We start from the raw sequence: 21,496 nt of genomic DNA, 5'->3' as shown, positions 1-21,496 counted from the left end.
TCTACCAATGGTTAGAAAAGGCTGGGTTGAAAGATAGCACAGAAGCACTAATCATGGCAGAACAGGAACAAGTTCTAAATACCCAAGCATGCATATATATATATGTGTGTGTGTGTGTGTGTGTGTGTGTGTGTGTGTGTGTGTGTGTGTGTGTAATAGGTTTCTGTTCTGATCGACTGGAACATGCATAAAATTTAAAAAAATGCAAGTGTTGCTAGTGTCTATAGAAGCTTTATTAGTATATTTACAAGGCAAAATAATTGTTTTATGAAATGAATATTTTTATTGTTACAAATTCAGCCTCTTTAGTTTAAATTGTGATAGTTCTGTAAGCGAAACAATTTCATCAAATATAATTTTGTAACTTTTATTAAAACAGTGAATCTTTTTGTGACAGTCTGGTTCATGGACCTCACACTGAACACTTATTGAAAAAGGATCATGCATTTAAGTATGAACACAAATCGTAACAGCTATGATATATGACCTGATATGTAGCTGTCATTTTTAACGCTTGCTTTTTTGTTGAAGAGCACATACAGGGGGTTTACAATGTCAATTTTATTTTAATGAGCAGCTATGGCAGTCCACTGCCAGAAACTACAATAGCCAAATGCCTAACCACATAGTCTAAGCCCTTGATAGCTGAAAGAAACTGTTCAAAAGCTGCTGTCTCAGTGAGCAGCTGGCAAAATGCTGATACATCTATATTCCACCACAATCATACACTAAAGGACACCTTTTACTGTGCAGCATCTCGAAGGTGGCATAGGAAATGAAATTACCAAAAGCATTTAGCTCTATTCCACTTTCAGGGATCCTTCTCTCTTACATCTGGGCAGCAGTATGATCTCAGTGACCTTGTGATTTTAGAATTCCGACTGTGTGTGTGTGTGTGTGCGTGTGTGCATGCGTGTGTCATGGACAATATTTTATTTGCGTTGGAGAAAGAATGTAGAAAAGGGGTAAGAATCTGGGGTAATGTTGATTGACTTGTTGCTCCAAGCCTACCAAAAAAGGATTTTGATGACATTATTCCTATATTTACCTGACACTTTTATCCAAAGCAACTTACAATTATGACTGAGTATCACTTGAGCAATTGAGGATTAAGGGCTTTGCTCAGGTTTGGCAGTTAGGGGGCTTGAAACTGCAACCTTCTGATTACAAGTCAAGCACCTTAACCACTGACCTACCACTGTTCCCCTATCATGCTATTTTACCTTTCCAGGACATGTGTTATCTAGGTTGCAATTCAATGCATAGATAATTTAGTTTGTTTAATTTGTTTTAAAGGCATGACATTTTTAAAATGAGGTATACATACTGAATACTATAAGTAGAGAATATTTACCATTACTTAAAAGCACATACATTTTTACCGCTTCTGACAAGTGTATATGTTTAGAAGAGACCGCAGTCCTTGAGGTTTTCCTTGATGATGATGTCTGTCACAGCATCGAACACAAATTTGACATTCTCTGTGTCCGTAGCACAGGTCATGTGCGAGTAGATTTCCTTGATATCTCGTCGCATGTTCAGATCCAGGAACTGCACCTTGATGTAATTACCAGCATCCTCATAGGTGTTTGGACCTTGGAGGTAATTGCATTGCAATTTTAGAACATGCTTACATTTTATTAATCAATTTCACCTTTTCTTGCATGACACAAAAGATGTAGGATGGCTGCAAACATAGATCAACATCAAGCTTACCATAAATTCAGTGCCAATTGAAAACATGTTAAATCATTTAAGAAGTTCTGATAATTTTGTTTTGTTTTCAGATAGGTCTTACTCATCACTTAGGATACATGGAGGAGGTTATTTCTTTTCTTGTCTTTTCTGTTGGTGAGATGTAGATTTATGATATACTGTATTTGTTGGTAGTTTTCCAGCCTTACCGTCATATTCAGGGAAGCACATGCTCAAATGGGCCTTCTTGATCTTCTCGAGGAACACATCTTTCTTGTTGAGGAAGAGTACAATGGAGGTGGTGGCAAAGTAGCGGTGGTTGCAGATACTGTTGAACAGGTGTAGACTCTCATGCATTCGGTTCTTGAAGAGACAAATGAAGAGAATGGCTGACCAGAGTTGTGGTTTGGAGTGCTACATGAAGCTATGAGTAACTGTGCTGCAACTAAAGAGAACAAATCTGATGGTGGCCTCGTGAAGCTTAGGATAGTGTGTTGAACATCAGGTAAGTTTTTGCTAATGATTATGCAGTCTCACCACTTCATCATCCTCTACCAGCACCATGTCATATGCACTGAGGGCTGCAATGAAGATGATGCAGGTGACACCTTCAAAACAATGGATCCACTTCTTCCTCTCTGAGCGCTGACCTCCCACATCAAACATCCTACACAAGAGAACTGAATATGCTTGTTTTGGACATGCTCTGTGGACAGTGCTGTTTTCTGTGTATTGGCTAATCCAGCTTTATAGCTAATTTAATGTGGCTATTCAGTCCAGGAGTAAAGCTAATATTGCAAATAATAAATAAGAGCTAGAGGAAGTTGGTCAGGTTTTGGCAAAGGAAGTCAACTGGATTCCACCATCTATTAACAGTGTTAGACACATGGAATGCTGCTTTAAAATGTTATATATGCTAATCTTCTAAAGTATTTTGAAGTATTTTTAATGATTAATAGCAAATATAATAAATAATGTGGAACTGCAATTCTTGTTGATGAATCAGATCCATATATGACTGTTTTAAGGTTGTGCATCTATGTTTTTTTGTTGGATGACCTGAAGTTGAGGTCCTTGAAGGAGAATTGCGTCTCAATGATACCAGTCGTCTTCACTCGTGATCGTAGCACATCTTGCTCAGTGGGGACATAACCAGGCTGGATCAGCCTCTCTAGGTCATTCAGATAGCTAAAGGAAAAGGCCATCAATCTGAGTGTTGATCAGCTGTGCCTTCATGCTCAAAGACTATTTAAGATTTAATTGGTCAAGTTTTGTCACTGTTACTAGAACATACTATCCAGCAGAGTCGTTCAGCTGGTATTCTGAAGCTCTTTCGAAGCATGCCTGAATGCCAGTGTCTTTCCACAGCTGAAGAATGATGTCAGACAACTCCTTTGGCATGGTGCCCTCTTCGATGGTGTCAGCCAAGTGCATCAGCTTCCTGGCATTGTCCTACAAAAAGCAAACCATACACTACAATGATTTTAGTGGTGGCTTTTGTGATCCATGTTAAAGTGACTAACTGTGCATTATCTTAATGAAGAAATGTTAAACAGACCATTCTAAGAACTCTTTGAAACCATGTCAGTGTCGGTACCTGTTGGGCTGCTTCTCCATAGGTAATGTTCAGAGTGTTCATAGCCTTCACAATAGCCATAATTGACTGCAAAGTATTGCTGTAGATGATGGCAATAAACTCCAAGCACTCTTCTAGGGAGTAACCATCTTTGTGGATAATTCTTTAGTAGGAAACAATTAACTTAGATTAGCTATGAAGATTTGAAATAAGTTTACCATTATTATGAAACAATTCCATGGTAAAATGGCACCTTGATAAATGTTACTAGTGGCAGTATTTTATTAGTACTAACCAAATGCACACAACTTTTTTTTTCACATTTCCTGAACACTTACTTCATTTGTTTGACAATAGTGCTTTTTCCTGATTCACCAGCACCTAAAATATATAATACAAAGGAATTAAGCAACTAGGATTTATTAAACTTAATAAACAATGTAATTGAATCTATCCATTGTTTTGATATATTTTGATTTATACAGACATGTTAAATGTTTTTAGCAGATAACACAAATTATTACCACTAGGTGACATCATTGGATCAAATAAATTATAAGTTTACAACCCACTTCATTGATCTGATGAAGGATTTTTGTAGAGATCTGTATTATGGAATACATTCAATCAGTAATTGTTAAAAGTTCAAGACCAGCAAATTTGATATCATTTTAATGGTGAAATCACCACTGTAAAATGACTACCAAGTTACTACCAAGAGTCTGACTCAGTTCACTTAAATGTGATTAAATTAGTCAAAGTTAACATTGTTAATTTTAGGCTATTGAATGTTTGAACTATGTAAACTGAAGTGTGGAATATTTCAATACACAACAGCAAGACTAACTGACCTTTTATGAAGCAAAACAAAACTTGCATTACACATCTATGCTGCTCAAGTTTCAAGTTCTAACAAGACTTGTCTGAATGAGTTATACATTGCTTTAGGTCTCAGAGATCTGGTAAAGAACAAAAGATTCATCCAAATGTAAAATGGGGCTGCTGGTGTGGAGATCATTTTAATGGACCTCAGATACACCAGAATGCAATCAATAAACAACGAGCAGCAAAATCTACACTAAAAAAATGGTATCGTTCCACCTCCAAGAATTTAATTCCCTATCCTCATCAGTCTCCTCCTGTCTCATTTCTTCTCTTTTCCTCTCCTTGCAGAATATGTTTGGAATGTTCTTTTGAAACTGTTCTCCTATCTTGTATGAATATCTAGGAGGATCACAATAAGAGGCTTCGAGGATCATTATTTCAGTCGTAAGCCTCACAAAGATGATGTGTGTGAAGACTGTGTTCTGTCAAGTTCCTTATCCCTGACCTAGATCTAAGACAACAAAGTCCAACTCAGTATAGTTATTAAAATATGTCAAATACAAATATGTATGTCTTAATTTGAATGCCTAGAGTATTTAATGTGATTTATTTGTGCTAAATGTGTTTATGTATTGAGCAGCTTAAATCTTCACTGTATTAACTTTGAATATCAAGAAATAATTGTGTTTGTTTTCAAAAGTCTTCTACATCTTTCTTGAAGCACTATTGTATGAGGAATTTGAATATATGATTATTTTTCTTTTGTGCCATTTGAGATATATCCTACATTTAAGTTAATATTTAGAATACATAAATTGCATGTTATTTCTATAAATGGCACACTATGAAGGAATGTTTTCAGTTACCCCATCATTCAGTAGGTCTGTAACATAACCAGGTTATTTGCAATCGAGTTTATCTCTAACCATGAACTTAGCCTTTTACTGTTTAAAGCTATGGATGTAATCAAGGCACACTCATGGGCTCTATGATCTTTACCCAGTAGCAGCAGTTTGACGGTCCTGGCATCCTTATCTGCATCTTCCTTCAGTTTCTTCTCCAGCTCTCTGGAGTGTTTCTCTTCAGCACTCGCCCCAGCCCCCATATCAACTCTAGATCAGGGGTCACTCAATAGTACTATGACCACTCGCTTGCCTCAAGGCCCACCAGGTGTTACCAACTATGCAGTTCTTGCTCCAACTGCTTTCCATACAGCTAAGGTGGGTTGGTCAGTTTTTTCGAGTCTTAGGGGATTTTGGATTTTGGAGATGTGACCAACCTCCTGGGAGATGATGGCCAATTAGAAACAAGGACAGAGGATGAGGGGATGGAGGGGATTTGGCAGGTCACCTGAGATTTAGGTAGAATATGCTGTGGTCAGCAGAAAATGCTAATCTGGCCTCTGTATTCTCAGACACATTAAAAGGACAAGCCTTAGATATATGGGGAGGTTTACTGATGATAGGCTGGTGATGAGATCTGATGTTACATATACATTACATACTTTATGTATGTAACTTTTATCAATACCATCAGTGGAATTATTGATGTAATAGGCCATGTTATTTGATAAGATATACAACCCAAGATACTTTTATTGAATCGGAAATTGTATGTCCTAATAATCTATCATTTTTCTACCAAAGGTTAAAGGTTTTTTTTTCTCCCACTATTCTGACTTTTGTTCTGTGAACTTCAAACTACATTATCCTAATTTATTTTGCCTTCAGCTTTCTTTGAGACTATCAGTACTGTCCAAGATACTGATAAGTCAAGTTAGCATTTTTAAAACTGAATGACCTTTAACAATTCTATAACCACTTCATTTTTAATATTTTTTTCATCATTATTTTTCATTATAATTTTTATATTATGCTAAAATGACCAGTAACAATGATGCATTGAACCACATAAAATACTGCTTCACAAGAGCAGTCACTATTGTTATTGCATTCTATACACACTCTGTGATATGATGCATTTAAAAGTTTCACCTGAGAGAGCTCACTGACCTCAATTTACAGACTGATAGATACAATATATTGTATGTTTATGAGGAGGAGGAAATATTTGGCGAATGGTATGTACTGGGGAGAGTCAGAAAATCACTGATAATATAAGACAATGATTAATTGTCCCATGATGTATTGAGGATTGTGGCTAACATGGAAACTGCATCTTATTTATTTTTTATGGCATGGCCTGGATTTAGATCTGAACTGGAGGACCAAAACTGGGTGTACTTCTTTGGCATAATCTGTAATAAAGCAAACAAACAAGAACAACAAAAATATTATTTATATTATGTCAAACCTCCAGACACTGTAATGTTAATAAAGATGCACACATGTATACAAAATACATATAAATTGTAAACATTATGCTTCAGCCCTCTGCACTGTTGCTCCAGTCTGCACTTTATCAGGATGCACCACTGTGGTACAGTGGAATAATAATAATAATAATAATAATAATAATAATAATAATAATAATAATAATATATATATATATATATATATATATATATATATATATATATATATATATATATATATATATATATATATATACATACATATACATATATATATATACATATACATATATATATACATATACATATATACACATATATATACATATATATATACATATATATATATATATATATATATATATATATATATATATATATATAATTTATTTATTTATTTATTTATTTTCAGCTAAAATATTATTTAAGCTAAAATATTTATTTTTCTGCTGTCATTATAAGGACCGTGAAACTCGGCGGTATCTTACATGCTGTAATTGTTTAGATTGTCATTGCCCTCTCCCAAAGAAGCTACAAGTAAATATAGGAAACCATGGTCCGATCATTTTTTGGAACAACGTTATTAGACTGAAATCAGCAACTTTATTACACTCTACGGTAAGCGGGTAAAAACCTCTTTTTTTCATAATTAAGCCTTGGGGTATGTTTTTAAATCAGTCAGTCCCGTTCGCGGGATGAATACTGGAGGTACGATTGTGCAACATTACTTCCTTATGAAGCACAGACAAGGCGTGTACCAAGAATGAGTGTAATCTGGGAGAAAAAAAAAAGAACTATGTTTAAAGATAAAGAAGTAAGTTTTACAGCCTCGTTCCTGTTAGTTTCTACGTTTTGGCAACTTTCTTTTCTTAACTAACTGGTATGGCTTTTTCAAATACCCGAACGTTATGAAATGTGGCATCTGAAAGACGGCGTCATTGAATCAAAGTTGGAGTGTGCGCAAGATTCCTGCCAAAGCGAGCGAGCATTGGCGGTACTGTCAAAGGTGGGTTTCAGGTAATTTTCAGTGACTTGAATCGTCGGATTGAATCGTCGGTTTTTTTCATCGAATTTCTTTATAATATTGCTGTTAAGCTTTATTGTAAATAAGAGCTACTACAAACCAAGCAACATTTATTTTCTTGTTAAACGAATGTTATCTAAAGTTTATCGTGCAGGTAGGCCGCCTAATCCATAATGATTGTGTAATATCTGGTGTAAACTGGTTATTGAAAGGTTGTCTTAATTTCAGTAAAAGCTGACTGCAAACGTAGTATTTCGCAGTGGAACAAAAGGCGATTATATGTTGGTTTATTTATGATGTTGTGGTTGAGGCAGTGATTACAGGAAGCATAATCACTTAAGTGTATTAAAAAGTTCTCAGATCCATTAGTGGAAAAAATCGAAGACACATTTGTTCGAAATGTTATCGCTCCTGTACGACAACACCACTTATCCACTTCCCTTTCATTTTAGTAATTACAATTTACCATCGTCTCATTTTGAACGTGGGGGACAAATAAAAAGTGATGGCATCACATTTTCCAGTGCTTTGCTCTTTTAAGAGTAACATGTCTTGTGTATGAATATAAGTAAATAGACTAAGTTGGTAAATAATTAGCATGTGCCTCAAGCCTTAGAAGCAACATCAGTTTTGGCCATGGAAAACAGCTTCTTTCATGTTAAGGGAACTACATTATATCTTCATTCATCTACATCATTTATTAAGTTGTTTTTGAAGTAGTGACACTTGTGTTTAACACAGTGTTTAAGATGCTTGTGTGTGTACTTCAGTTGGCCTTCTCTCTGGTTTTATTCTTAGATCCTACTGATGATCACCATGCTCTGAGGAAGAGTGACTCTTGTTTTCCTTTTGCTGTGCTTAAGACAGCAGACATGGATATATTATTCACAGCCCAGGTGCTGTTAGCATGTGTCTGGCTCCAAATTCACGTGATCTTGACCCAAGAAACCTGTCCTGTAATCCCACATAAACCTGTGGATTTTACTGTTGTCTATTCACCCCTACATTTCCAAACTTTGAAATCCATTCAGAACATAGAAGTCAACAAAGACCTGTCTCAGGTGTATGTAGCATCTCAGAATGTGGTTGAAGCATTGGACAGCAACTTTGAGAAGATATGGGAGCTGCGAACTGGTCCTGTTGGCAGCTCGGAATGTCAGATCTGCAACTGTGATATCAAGACTGATCCGAATGTGTTGGTGGATACAGACAATCAAGTTCTCCTTTTAGACCCTTCACCATTTCTTTCCTTTTTGTACATATGTGGAAGTAATCAATATGGTATTTGTACCATTCATGAGCTCACAAAAGAAGAGCCACCCAGATCTAACTGTCTCTTCAATAAAGAAGCTAACTCACCCTCACATTGTCCTGACTGCATTGCAAGTCCTCTAGGTACTAAAGTCAGCATTGTAGAAGAAGGGCAAACATCTTACTTCTTCGTGGCAGCCACCATTAACAGTACAATTGCAGGAGACTACAGCAGGCGTTCCATATCTGTGCAACGTCTGCTTGCTACGGAGGATGGATTTGAAACCAACTTCAAGGGCCTGACAGTGCTTCCCACGTTCCAGGATTCCTATCCCATTGAGTATATCTACACCTTCTCCACACTTACCTACACCTACTTCCTATCCACACAGAGAGAGAATCCTGAAGACAATACTTCCAAGCTCCAGACTCATCTGGGGCGGCTGCCGATAAAAGACACTGAGACCTGGATGTATCGAGAGATTGTCTTGGAGTGCCATTTCAGGCCCAAGCGAAAGAAGCGGAGTATGGAAAACATTGTGTACAACGTGGTTCAAGCAGCCCACTTTAGCACAGCAGAAAAGGAACTAGCAAATGAACTAGGCATGAAAGATGAGAATGGAGTCTTGTACATGGTATTTGCTGTTACAGATGACGAGGGAAATCCTTCTAGAAAATCCGCCCTTTGCGCATTCCCCATAGAGAATGTGAACTTTGTCATTGAGCAAGGGGTGGAAGCCTGCTGCAAGCCCAGGTCAGGGAGACTCTCCCGGGGACTGTGCCACTTCCAGCCCTGCGTCAGCTGTCCTCATGAGGTAAGACTGTCCGCATTGTGTGTTATCAGCCAATAGTGTAGGTAACAGACTGATAAATGCTGCAGGAAATATGACCTCCTGCTATAAATATATTCCTGCATGGATTTCAAAACATGTCAGTTTGGTGTAAACTAATGTCTTATGTATGTCAAATGTTCTTTTTGACCATTTAGTAACTTGTACTGTTTAGGTAAAGAGTTTATAAAGGTATGCATGAATGCAGTAGTGGGTGGAGAAAGTATTTTGGTTAAAACAGTAACCAGCACCAGGAAATGACTCATATAGTTTTTGGTGTTTGATCAAGTGAGGCAGAAATGCATTACGCAGTACTTTACGAGGGCCAAGTATTGCATTTGACCTATGTAACCACGTGAGACCAAGTCTGGAAAGCCTCAATAACTTTGTCATAAATTTGAGCAGTAATTTAATTTCAAAGCACAGCTATCGTCAGTCTCATGTTTGATTTTTCCAACACACTGCATCTCAGGTTTATTGCATGATATTGCAAGTTTTTTTTTGGACTGTGGCTTCTGGCTTTCCATGCAATAACTCATAGGTGAAAAAATCACTCTAATCGCAGTCAAAAGGCAACTGCAAGGAAAATAGTGGACAGAGAAAGTATTAAGAAAATAGATACAGCATGGATACAGTGATTGTTGACTAACAACTGGTTAAGATATCAGGTGTGGGCAGTGGGGTGGTACTAATACTATACTGAAGCTGAGCATGACAAAGAATCTTTTGAAACTAAGGTGCACTACAGGTGCCAGGTTCCCACTGGAGTGTTTTGTTTGGTATTTTGGAATGTTTATATTTCAAGGTTCAGCATGTCTGTAAGACATGATGTCCAACAAATATATCATTAAATAACAAATGAGGTAGAGGCAAAAGACACCACAATGCAAAGCATGTGTGTGTGATGCTATCAGGTGCTGAGAATGAAAGTCTCTCAACTGAAGGCTGTATAATAATATAAAAATAATATAGTAATATAATCATATAATGGATCATCACTATGTTTGATTGCTGAATTACATTCACTGTGCTCATTTAATTTTCCAGATGGGCTATACACTTTACAAGATTAACAACAAACATTTGACAAAAAACATGTAAACACTTTTTAATGCTATGGCAAAGGTGTCTTCACATCTGCTCCTGAATGGTTGCATCATGTTGTTTATTGCTGGAGTGATTTATTGATTGATTGGCAAAGTAATCCTTTAACTGTAGTCCTTTAACTATGTGTTTTCTAGCATGAACGACAGTGTGAAAGAATGGCTACTCTGGTGGCAATGCCTCATTTTAGGACTGACTTCTTCAGTGGCCAGATGCATGAACTCTTCACCTCCATTCTGGTCACCACTATAGGTAACGACACTGTGGCTCACATTGGCACTGACCGTGGGAGGCTGCTTCAGGTGATCACTCCACCATTGTTTCCAAGATGGTGCCGTCCTGTATTAGAGCTGTTTTATAAAAGTTCTATGATCTGTGATTGGTCTAAGAATGCATTTTCTATCACAGGTCGTTCTGTCGAGGTCGAACCCCACAGTCTTTGCCAACTATTCTCTTGTGGGAGAGGAGGAGAAAGTGTCACGTATTGCTGCTGTGCAGTCTGAGGAGTCTTTACTGTTTGTAGTTGGAAACAAGGTGCCATTTCTTTACATTCTCTCTCTCTCTCTCTCTCACTTCCTGTCTCTTTCTCCTTCTCGCTGGTGCTTATTGTTTTAGCTATTTATTGATAGAAAAAAAACATGTATCTAGGCACAGTAATCAAGTTGCATGTGTCTTGTACCCTTTAAGAATGTACATTTTTACCTGACTATGTGAGTGATTTCTTCTCTGTGAATGCAATACTCTTTTATTAGTCTGCTGGATCTATACTCCACCCCCCATCCTCTGGAAAAGGATTATTGTTTTATTATTTTCCTTTTGGAAACTTTTGCTTACTTTTTCTTTAGTCTTAGATCTTGTTGCCCATCAGTCTGTGCATCTGTATGTATGTATGTATGTGTGTGTGTATGCGCACACGCACGTGTAGCAGGGCCCCTTGGCTGACTTTCTCACCATCTCTCTGTATACAGATGGTGAGTGTGTCACCTAAAGGTCCAGGATGTGCCCATCTGCTGACCTGTTCAGAATGCTTGCGTGCCCCACGTTTCACAGGCTGTGGGTGGTGCGGCTCGGCCTGTACCCGCCTGGCCCAGTGCACGGGCCAGTGGACCAACAGAACCTGCCCTCCTTTTGTCACCCAGGTAACACATGGCCCTGCATTGACATACCAGGATCAAAGATCACAAAATCTCTGCTCACTGGTAAGGAAGTACATTTGTTTGGGTTTGGGAAAACAAGTAGGAGGTTTGTCAAAACAACTAGACTCTTGATTTAATCATGTTAGTATAACCGAAAAGCCATAAAAGCACTCTCACACATTAGAGAAAATGATACCAACACTGACTAATATGGTGTTACTTTGAAAACTAAAATACTGCATCACTACTTGTTTTCATCATGGTATGTCAATGGTATCTCACTTCATTACAGAGTGACATGGATAGTTTTACACAGACAAAGATAACAACAACAAAATAATATTCAATATTTAATTTGCTAAAAGTTGGCGATTATTTATAAAACAATGAAAAATGAAGATGAAACAAAACCTTCAGGTGTCAGCACTACAATTTTAGACATTCTGTAACCTCTGTGGCTTTAATGAGTGTATACTGTGACAGTTTTTCCCAGAGACAGCACCCCCTGATGGTGAGTCACTGCTCACACTATGTGGCTGGGACCTCCAATCTCCCACAAAACCTGCCATTACTGCAAACACTTACCAAATTAGCGTGGGAGAGACCAGCTGCTCCATTATACCAGAGAAAAGTAACAGCACCCAGTGAGTAACACGCACACACACATGTATACGCATATATATATGTGCACACATGTATACATGCGTGTACAAATATACACACACATACTGGCACACAAATGCATGCACCGACATGTCGTGTCTCTCCTCAGGCTGGTATGCAGGATCCTTCCTCAGCTGTCATACCTGGAGCGAAACGTGAATCTCAGCATGTCTGTGGAGGAAGGGAGAGTGGAACGTGGTTACTCCATCTCTGGACAGATTCACATGCAAGGCTTCAGCTTTGTGGTAATAAGCACAACCTCCTCTGCTTTTCCAAAGCTCTAGGACAAACAACTACTGTAAAAAGTGTTATAAAGATAAAACTATAATGAGGTGATTTTTTCCTTTCCTGTGCTACTGTAATAATTGTAACAATGTACCTGTAAAAGACTTCATCCAAATAGTTTAATGAAATGGGGTAAGCAGCTGGTTTAAACTTGAACCCGGGATGTTTGTAGTACTCCAACTCTTGTTTTATTTTTACATTTAAAAAAAAAAAAAATCCTATTACCAGGTACCAGTAATAACAGAAATCAGTCCAGACTATGGGCCCAAGGTCGGTGGTACCTTGATAACGCTGTCCGGGAAACACTTGGATGCTGGAACAACTAGGGCAGTTCTCCTGGGGGACCAGGTTTGCCCAGTTGAAAGGTTATCATCAACACAGCATTGTCTATTATTTATTGTTCATGTTGCATTATTTGTGGCTTTTTGATTATGAAGTGGTGCACTGTGGCATTTTCCACAGAGTGTCTTCCAATGGGACCTGGTCCTTTGTGCAGTTTGTGTCCAAGGGAGTGAAGGATGTAGCAGAGGTGAATGTGACACTTGTGATTGACAAGGCAATGGTATTGGCAGCCAAACAGTTCAGGTACAGGCAAAACCCTATGGTGACTGATGTGAAGCCCTCCTGCAGCTTTAACAAGTGAGTAAAAAAAAACAGTAAAGTAGAAAATCAATGGTGCAATACATAATCAGACTTTTTAGTAATAATAATAATAATAATAAATGAACAAGTGCATAATCACCACACCCAGACAAAAACAAATTTGGTAAATTTGTGTACCTGCTGGACTGTACAGACATGGTCAAAAGTGTATAAATATTTCATAAGTTTTTAAAAACTTTTTATTGACAAATACATCCAGTTTAAGCAAAGAGTTAATATTTACAGTGTTGACCCTTCTTTTTTAAGACTTCTGCAATTTGCTCTGTCATGCTAGAATATGCATTGTTCATCACCAAATTGCTACTGGATCGTTGGGAGAAGTTGCTCTTGGAGGATGTTTTGATACCTTTCCTTATTCATGGCAGTGTTCTTAGGCAAAATGTTGAGCAAACCCACTCCCTTGGATGAGAAGCAACCCCACACATGAATGGTCTCAGGATGCCTCACTGTTGGCATGACACTCATGTTAGCGCTTACCTTTGCTTCCCTGGACAATATTTTGTCCAGATGTCCCAAACAGTCTGAAGGGGGCTTCAGAGAAAATAACTTTACCCCAGTCCTCTGCAGTCCAATCCCTTTACTTCCTGCAGAATGTCAGTCTGTCCATGATGTTTTTCATGGAGAGAAGTGGCTTCTTTGCTGCCCTTCTTGACACCAAGCCATCCTCCAAAAGCCTTCACCTCACTATGCATACAGATGCACTCACACCTGCCTTCTACCATTCCTGAGCAAGCTCTGCACTGGTGGTGACCCGATCCTGTAGTTGCATCCTCTTTAGGAGACGGTCCTGGTGCTTGCTTGACTTTCTTGGGCACACTGAAGCCTTCCTCACTGCAATTGAACCTCTCTCCTTGTAGTTCTTGATGATTCGATAAATGGTTGATTTAGGTGCTGTCTTACAAGCAGGAATGTCCTTGCCTGTGAAACCCTTTTGATGCAACTGCATGTGTTTCCTTGGAGATAACCATGGTTAACAGAAGAAAATTTCAAATGTGACCATCCTTTTGAAGCAACCAGTCTGCTCTTCTAATCAACATAACAGAGTGATATCAGCTGCCTTGTCCTCATTAACACTCTCCAGAGCTAACGAGAAGATCACTGAAATGATGTTAGCAAGCCATTTTGTGGCAGGGTTGAAATGCAGTGGCTGGAATTCAGTAATCTTTGTATTAAGTTAATTTTCATGGCAAGGAAGGACTTTGCAATTAATTGCAATTCATCTGCTCACTCTTCACATCTAGAGCAAATTGCCAGCAAAAAAACTGAAGCAGCAAACTTTGTGAAAACCAAAATTTGTCAGTCTCAAAACCTTTGCCCATGACTGTATACCTTATATATTTATATAGTATTACATACACTTGTGTATTTACAAAATATGTTACGAAACATTTAAAATCTATATTAGATTAGATCAAATAAAATCTTCACTAGTTTATTTTTATTATCATGTTATGATCACTGTTATATTTACAATATAAAATAAAGAAATAATAAGACTGCAGTTACACAGTTTTAAGTAGACTTGCACAATGGCATGCAGGGTCTTTTTGTTTACTTGAACTTTTTTTCCCACCTTATGAAGAGGGTCCAGAATCATTATCACAGGACAGAATCTGGACACTGTGTCACAGGCCACCATCTCCTACAAACCCAAGAACTCCAGTCCTGTGCAGAGTGTAAGCATTTTGACACATTGCCCATTTTACTGAACATTCAATGGTATGCACAATATTCCTCTGGCTTTTTCCTTTAAAATTCAGCCTATATGTGCTCACACCTTTTGCTGGTTAATCCCTCAGTTGTGTGGGGGTTCAGTGAGCCCCACACAGATGGAGTGCATGAGTCCGGTGTGTGAGGACTCAGACGGAATCCTCTCGGTGGACATGGATGGAGCCAAAGATCTCATTTCCCAGCCTTTCAGCTGCCACCCCAACGGTGCGCCCATCCCCTTCGAGTATGATGACCACGTGCTGCAGCTCAGCCCCGGGCAAGACAAAGTCTCACTGCACGTGCGTTCGCTGATGCATTGCATGCTAAATGCTCTTCAGTTCACAGATGCACATTCAATTAGGCATGTGGTCCTTGGAGCATGGGTCCTGTGCTGTGTTTTTTTTTGTGCTGTGTCTGTCAGTCCACCTTCTGTTCCAATGGACTCAGCACTTTTGTGATTATCGCTGTTAGCACAAGAAGTTGAGCGCGGTGAGTCACTGCATGGAGATCGTCATGACAGTAGGCCATGTGGACTGCAGGGCTCAAGTGCTGGACAACGAGATCTTCTGCCGAATCCCCAAGAACGTGAGCATCCCTCCTAAGGGAGCGGTGGTCCAGGTGAGCTAGTCAGCCCAAGGCCCAGATGGCCTCCATCATGTTCCGCAGCTCATGTCTCCTTGTTTCGGAGTGGCTGAGACAAACAAGTGTATCAGTCAACCAGCATTTTATTCTGGTGTTCACTCCATTCCAGGTGGTGGTGAATGGGGAGCTGTATGAGGTTGGCTGGGTGGTGTATGCCAGGAATGACTCTACAGTTGGCATCGTGCTTGGTATACTGGCTGCACTGGCTGTGGGGGCTGGGTTAGCATACGCCGTGATGACTCACCTGCGTAAGAGTAAGAAAGGTGAAGTTATACTTCTGTTCTAGAGGAGAAAGTGCATTTCTTTGTGGATTACCATATCACTCTACAGCTTCTTTATCAGTAATTATAATACATGTTATTTTTGTGTGAGTCTGGGGAACATGTACTCATTTTGGTGATAACCTTCATAGGTTTTGTCTGAAGGCATAGTCTGAGAAAAAATGTTGATGATTATCCATGATTGAATGATGTTAGCTATATAGTGACAATGCTAGCATTTTGGTCAAACCTTTTCACTTCTATCTGGTAAGTAATTGTAGGTCATAATACAGTATTAATAGAAGGTATGTAATATTATTACAGAAAAGTGCTTCATGTAAATACAATGTTAATACAAAGGGTATAATTAATACAATGTGTAGCAATGATGTTTAAAAAACTCTGTTGGAAGTTCACCTGGGATGAGTTATGTCTTGTTTGTAGCTGTTCTAGCAGAGGCGCGTCTGGCACGGTATTCTGTCCGGAATGGTATAAACCCAGAAACATCACCTGTGGGAGATTACAGACGAGGTAAATCAGACAGGATTCCATTGTTATATAAACCTCCCCTATTACACCCTTGGACATTTCATAATAATTTAAACATAATCCTAATATATGATTTCAAATGAAAGATGCTTAAAAATCAGTAACAGTGCTCTGATAGTTTGTTTGAATTCTACGGCTAGATCACTGTACAGACTTGTTGCTTGAAAAAAAAAAGAAAAAAGGTTGCCCTGGTTGCCCTAAACTTTTTAGATTAAAACTCAGATAGTGAAATAACATGATGTAAAACATTATTTTATTACCTGAGCAACATTTTATTAATGAAACATTGTTGCCTGAGCTAAAATAAAGTCAAATTATTTTATATAATAAAGTATAATACATGCTAACATCAAGTTTCACATTATCTGAGAGACATTTATGAATCCAGAGCCACATGCGACCAGCTATATTTCCGCCAGTAGATTTGTCGCGTGCTACATCATATGGCTCAGGCATGGCTTTCTCGGGGCTTGCATATGCTGGTCCTTTGGAGACCTCTACTCTTCCCTTGGTGTCCCCACGGGGGTTCTCCGCGTCCGAGCTGCTGCCAGAGCTGCTGGAGGAGGTCAAGGACGTACTGATCCCTCCTGAGAAGCTCAATGTTCAACACGACCAGATAATCGGCAAGGGTATGTCTCTGCTGACGGAAAACTTCTTTCACTCTATTTTTGCTTGCTGCTGTGAATTTACTTCTGGGATTAATAAAGTGACTATCTATCTATCTATCTATCTATCTATCTATCTATCTATCTATCTATCTATCTATCTATCTATCTATCTATCTATCTATCTATCTATCTGTCTATCTGTCTATCTGTCTGCGCTTAGTATTTATTTGTGGCTTATTTATTTATGGTTTTAATTTATCTCTCGGACCACCTTTTGTATGGACACAACTCCTCATCTTTGGGCTAAAGTCCATTCCCTGTTTGTCTGACACTCACTCCTCTTCCCTTCCTTAAATTCCCTTTCTCAGATCTCTTCCTCAAATCTCTCCAGGTCATTTTGGGACGGTGTATCATGGCTACCTCGTGGATGACCATAACCATGAGATTCACTGTGCAGTAAAGTCCTTGAACAGTGAGTTGATTTGTTCCGTTGACTTTCTTTCAAACAGTACCACGTAACATCAAAAGATACATCAACAAGTGGCGTTCTCTTTTGTTCTTCATATATCTGAATTTAAGAAAATCTTTACTCTTGAAGTTAGCCACTGCCTACAGTATATTTCTCATTTTTAGCAACAATAGCACAATTGCCATGTTCAAGTATACAACCCTGTGTTTTGTACTTTCAGGGATAACAGATATGGAGGAGGTGGAGCTGTTCCTGAGAGAGGGCATCCTGATGAAAGCCTTTCATCACCCTCATGTGCTGTCACTGCTAGGCATTCTTCTACCCGCTGAAGGGCTCCCCCTGGTGGTCCTGCCGTACATGAAACATGGAGACCTCCGCCACTTCATCCGCTCTAAAGAAAGGGTGGGTGTGAAAAGCCTTTTATTTCATCTCACACTTCAGTCCAGTTGCAGCTTTTTAGTAACTCCACACTTTTAAATGAGAAGATTTATGTAAGAATATTAAATCTAATTTATAGAAATTAAATATAAATATATTCTATATTATTAGAAAGATAATTATAGCACATTTGAATTGTTTTTCTGTATTGACTAATGTGTTTATTATCCTGTGCTATTAGAGTCCCACTGTAAAGAACCTGATTGGCTTTGGGCTTCAGGTTGCTAAAGGGATGGAGTATTTGGCACAGAAGAAGTTTGTGCACAGGGACCTGGCAGCACGTAACTGCATGTGAGAGACCTTTCTAGATGGTGATAGGCAAAAAGGAGAGTTCATTGAGAGCCCACTGTATCACAGTATTATATGACTGTTCATACAAGGCTTTACTAAATCATTGAAACAGGATGGATGAGACATTTACAGTGAAGGTGGCTGATTTTGGCATGGCCCGGGACATCCTTGATAAAGAGTATTACAGCATTCAGGACCATAAAAGAGCAAAACTACCTATAAAATGGATGGCCATAGAGAGTTTACAGACACAGAAATTTACCACCAAATCTGATGTGGTAAGTAAGTCCAAGAACCATTTGAGGGCTGTGTTTCTGCTATGTTTAACAACTGAGTAACGACAGATATGTCATCAGTTCATGATTTATGAACTCCCGGATCCCAGATATTTCATATTTGATGCCTTGTCTCTGATGTGCCCTCTAGTGGTCATTTGGTGTCTTAATGTGGGAGATGCTGACCAGAGGAGCGAGTCCATATCCTGATGTGGACCCCTACGACATGTCTCAGTATCTTTTGCAGGGACGGCGACTGCCACAGCCTCAGTACTGCCTAGACAGCCTGTATGAGAGCATTCTGTTGTTTTCCAACCTAACAGTTAAATGCTAATTAGATGTGTCACCTTGTTGGTTCATAATTTGGGTTCAGAGTTTTAGTTAGCTGATCAGACAGTGTAAACAATAAAGTCATGTTCCAATATTTATGGATATGCTTATTTATGTGGTAGCTCTAAAATGAACTGATCGTTTGGAAATATTTCATGTTCTGAGGTTTAAGGATGTTTAGGTTTTTCTCTTTAAAAAAACATAAAATATATAATATAATAGCACAAAATCAAAAACAGAAAAAATTAAAGCTGAACTTCATATAACTTGGGTACTTTTAGGTAGCACAGATTTCACAAAGGTCATGTTGGCCAATTTCCAAAAAAGTGTTTCTTCAACAACTTAATTGTCTGCAGTGTGCACATGCCTTGCCCCCTTTGTGATGTGTTCTTTCTGTGCTGCCACAGGTGGTGTATCATGTTGCAGTGCTGGAACCCGGAGCCTGATTTCAGGCCGACCTTCTCTGAGTTAGTGCAGGATCTGCAGAATATCCACTCATCCCTGGAAGGCGAGCATTACGTCAACCTACAGGTCACCTACGTCAACGTGGACCGAGCCCAGCCTTACCCGGCCATCGCCTCTGCCATGCCCTTGCTCCTCGAGGGCCAAAGCACAGAGACCCTGGACCGACTGGATGCCACCATAGACCTCTAATCACCATCCAGCAGGAATGAAGTGTGAGGCACCTATGTAAAGGACCTTGTGGAATGCAGGAATAAATGGTCAGCCCCCATGGACAGTGTCGCATGTCCATTTTGAAGGTAACCAAAGCAATGGCAGTGTCTGTGGTTTCAGCCTATGCTGAACCTCACATTGCTGGAGCAGGGTGTTGGCCTAATCACTGCCTCTCAAACATGAGTATGGTACTGTGTTGTCCCTCAGGTGTTGCTCTAGTCATTCTGGACTAGACGTTTACTTTTTTTGTTTTCTTGCGACTATACATGTCTTGTTTTGCAGTGATAAGCAATTAAGTATTTGTTTTTATTGGTTTGACTTGATGCTATTTTAATGTTTCTGCTGAAACAAAATGATCTTCATTTGTTCCTTACCACACACATGCCAAAAAAAAGGTAAAAATGGTAAGTTCATGTTTATTGAATGTAGCAATTTAGAGAAATGATAACATGAAATTGCAGGTAATCAAATTTCATTTACTGTACAGCTAATGAAGTTCTGTTGGAATATGTTAAGACTACTATTCTGTCTAAAAAAAATCAATTACCAAATTTATGGTACTATTTTTTTTGCCTAAATTCAAATTACCTGATGAATTTAAGGGTAAGCTTCAATTGATAATGACATAAGAAGCTCTAGTGAAAAGTAGGGAATTGGAGAAGAACAGTGACTTAGACATTTTTGAACAGTATGCTCAAATAACTCACATATGGCTACAAATAGCAAGGTATCAAAACAAACATGTTTCAAATCTAATTTGAGCTGAAGACTAATAAATGGTCAGTTCAGACAATTATAATTAGAATCTTTTCCTCAGTGCTCTTCCACTATCAGTTCTAGTCCTGCGTTTTGGTGTACTGACTATTTATATGCCCCATTCTCTAGTGGACCAGACAAAATTCCTGAAAGATGTAACAGGCCAAAATGCAAAATTTGGTTCTTAACACACAAGTACAAATTAGAAGGCTACACTGTTGGGGTTAATTAATGTAAAAATGTATAGGGTTGATGTTTTAGCTACCCAGAACTGTAAAAGGACCAAAACGTGAGTGCAAGCTTCTACTTTTTATGTGCACAAAAAGACTGAATAAAACCAAAGGGACATTTTCAAAAAACTGCTCTGTATGATTGCCTAAACAACATACTGACCTATTTAGAATGTATGCATATTGAATGATTAGATTTGTGGGATAATTAATTTTAAAAAATGAGGCACAAATTTATTATAACATTCATGAGTCTTTGAAGTACACTGTGTTTTTGATTTAGTTTATTTTCCTGTTAGTCTAGACCTGCATCTGTAAGGTTTATCAAACACCACTAGAGGTCAATAAAGTCTTAAATGAACACGTGCAGCTCTGTTAGTACAGCTTGTACAAACACGGGCTACATAATCAGACTGTTTCCTTAATTCAGACACATTATCACAGTTTCAGTCAATATCCTTTCAGTCATTTGACAATGTTCAACTATTTCCCCATGGGAGAGTACATGAGTGGAGACGGCATAGATGGTAAGGCTGTGCCATCATCACTGCAAGTCAAAATATGAATTTTCAACATATGCACTATGGTTGTCTATTGCAGATTTTTAAGTTTTCATTTTAATTAATTTTGTAGATTTTTATTTATTTATTCTGCAATACTAATACCAAAGGCTGAAAGAAAACATAGAGGAGCACTTTATGCAGTATCCAAAACTTTCCTGACAGTTGTCGTTACATGTGCTCTGAACACAGGCTCTAGCTGAACCACAGTCTTCAGGGCTGGGTTCCCAAAAGCAACATAAAAACGAAGATCATATTTACATGGTAGAGCGAGTATTACACTGAACACTCTCTCATTTCATGTGATCTTAACACTACACTGATTTTGGGAAACAGG

The 21,496-nt window shown here is 38.6% G+C and overlaps 2 protein-coding genes across 6 annotated transcripts; one reads left to right on the top strand and one right to left on the bottom strand.

The window, feature by feature from the left end:
• Nucleotides 1–215: 215 nt before the first annotated feature.
• Nucleotides 216–5,304, bottom strand: gnat1 (guanine nucleotide binding protein (G protein), alpha transducing activity polypeptide 1). The gene is made up of 8 exons (XM_027000654.3): nt 5,096–5,304; nt 3,610–3,652; nt 3,293–3,434; nt 2,990–3,147; nt 2,755–2,883; nt 2,233–2,362; nt 1,905–2,058; nt 216–1,595 (listed from the first exon to the last, which is right to left on the bottom strand). The coding sequence occupies exons 1-8, from the start codon at nt 5,199–5,201 to the stop codon at nt 1,405–1,407; spliced, it is 1,053 nt and encodes a 350-aa protein (XP_026856455.1). The 5' UTR covers nt 5,202–5,304; the 3' UTR covers nt 216–1,404.
• A 1,824-nt stretch (nt 5,305–7,128) lies between these two features.
• mst1ra (macrophage stimulating 1 receptor a) lies at nt 7,129–20,955 on the top strand. 5 transcript variants are annotated; one of them, XM_027000687.3, is made up of 21 exons: nt 7,131–7,416; nt 8,233–9,500; nt 10,757–10,921; nt 11,028–11,153; nt 11,588–11,758; nt 12,239–12,399; nt 12,528–12,663; nt 12,932–13,068; nt 13,166–13,342; nt 14,949–15,042; nt 15,166–15,375; nt 15,548–15,694; nt 15,828–15,981; nt 16,423–16,509; nt 16,950–17,156; nt 17,527–17,607; nt 17,825–18,006; nt 18,224–18,333; nt 18,446–18,611; nt 18,760–18,896; nt 19,346–20,955. In XM_027000687.3, the coding sequence occupies exons 2-21, from the start codon at nt 8,307–8,309 to the stop codon at nt 19,590–19,592; spliced, it is 4,089 nt and encodes a 1,362-aa protein (XP_026856488.2). In that variant the 5' UTR covers nt 7,131–7,416; nt 8,233–8,306; the 3' UTR covers nt 19,593–20,955. The 5 variants fall into 5 exon arrangements, with proteins under 5 accessions (XP_081573220.1, XP_026856488.2, XP_081573217.1 ...); XM_081717091.1 differs by having other exon boundaries at nt 16,947–17,156; XM_081717092.1 differs by having other exon boundaries at nt 7,131–7,427; nt 16,947–17,156.
• The last annotated feature ends 541 nt before the right edge of the window (nt 20,956–21,496 follow it).

The sequence above is a fragment of the Electrophorus electricus genome, chromosome 7 (assembly GCF_041902795.1).
Source record: "Electrophorus electricus isolate QZ-2024a chromosome 7, ASM4190279v1, whole genome shotgun sequence".
Lineage (NCBI taxonomy): Eukaryota > Metazoa > Chordata > Actinopteri > Gymnotiformes > Gymnotidae > Electrophorus > Electrophorus electricus.
The sequence above is the reverse complement of the archived record's forward strand: the minus strand, read 5'-3'. Positions and strand labels throughout refer to the sequence as shown.

Coding starts and splice junctions, on each gene's coding strand:
- gnat1 (XM_027000654.3), bottom strand. CDS start 5,201: ATGGGGGCTGGGGCGAGTGCTGAAGAGAAACACTCCAGAGAGCTGGAG. Junction 3,435..3,609: donor ACTATTGTCAAACAAATGAA/GTAAGTGTTCAG, acceptor TTCCTACTAAAG/AATTATCCACAAAGATGGTT. Junction 2,059..2,232: donor TGGTAGAGGATGATGAAGTG/GTGAGACTGCAT, acceptor TGTCTCTTCAAG/AACCGAATGCATGAGAGTCT.
- mst1ra (XM_081717091.1), top strand. CDS start 8,307: ATGGATATATTATTCACAGCCCAGGTGCTGTTAGCATGTGTCTGGCTC. Junction 10,922..11,027: donor ACCGTGGGAGGCTGCTTCAG/GTGATCACTCCA, acceptor TTTCTATCACAG/GTCGTTCTGTCGAGGTCGAA. Junction 18,612..18,759: donor TTACCACCAAATCTGATGTG/GTAAGTAAGTCC, acceptor TGTGCCCTCTAG/TGGTCATTTGGTGTCTTAAT.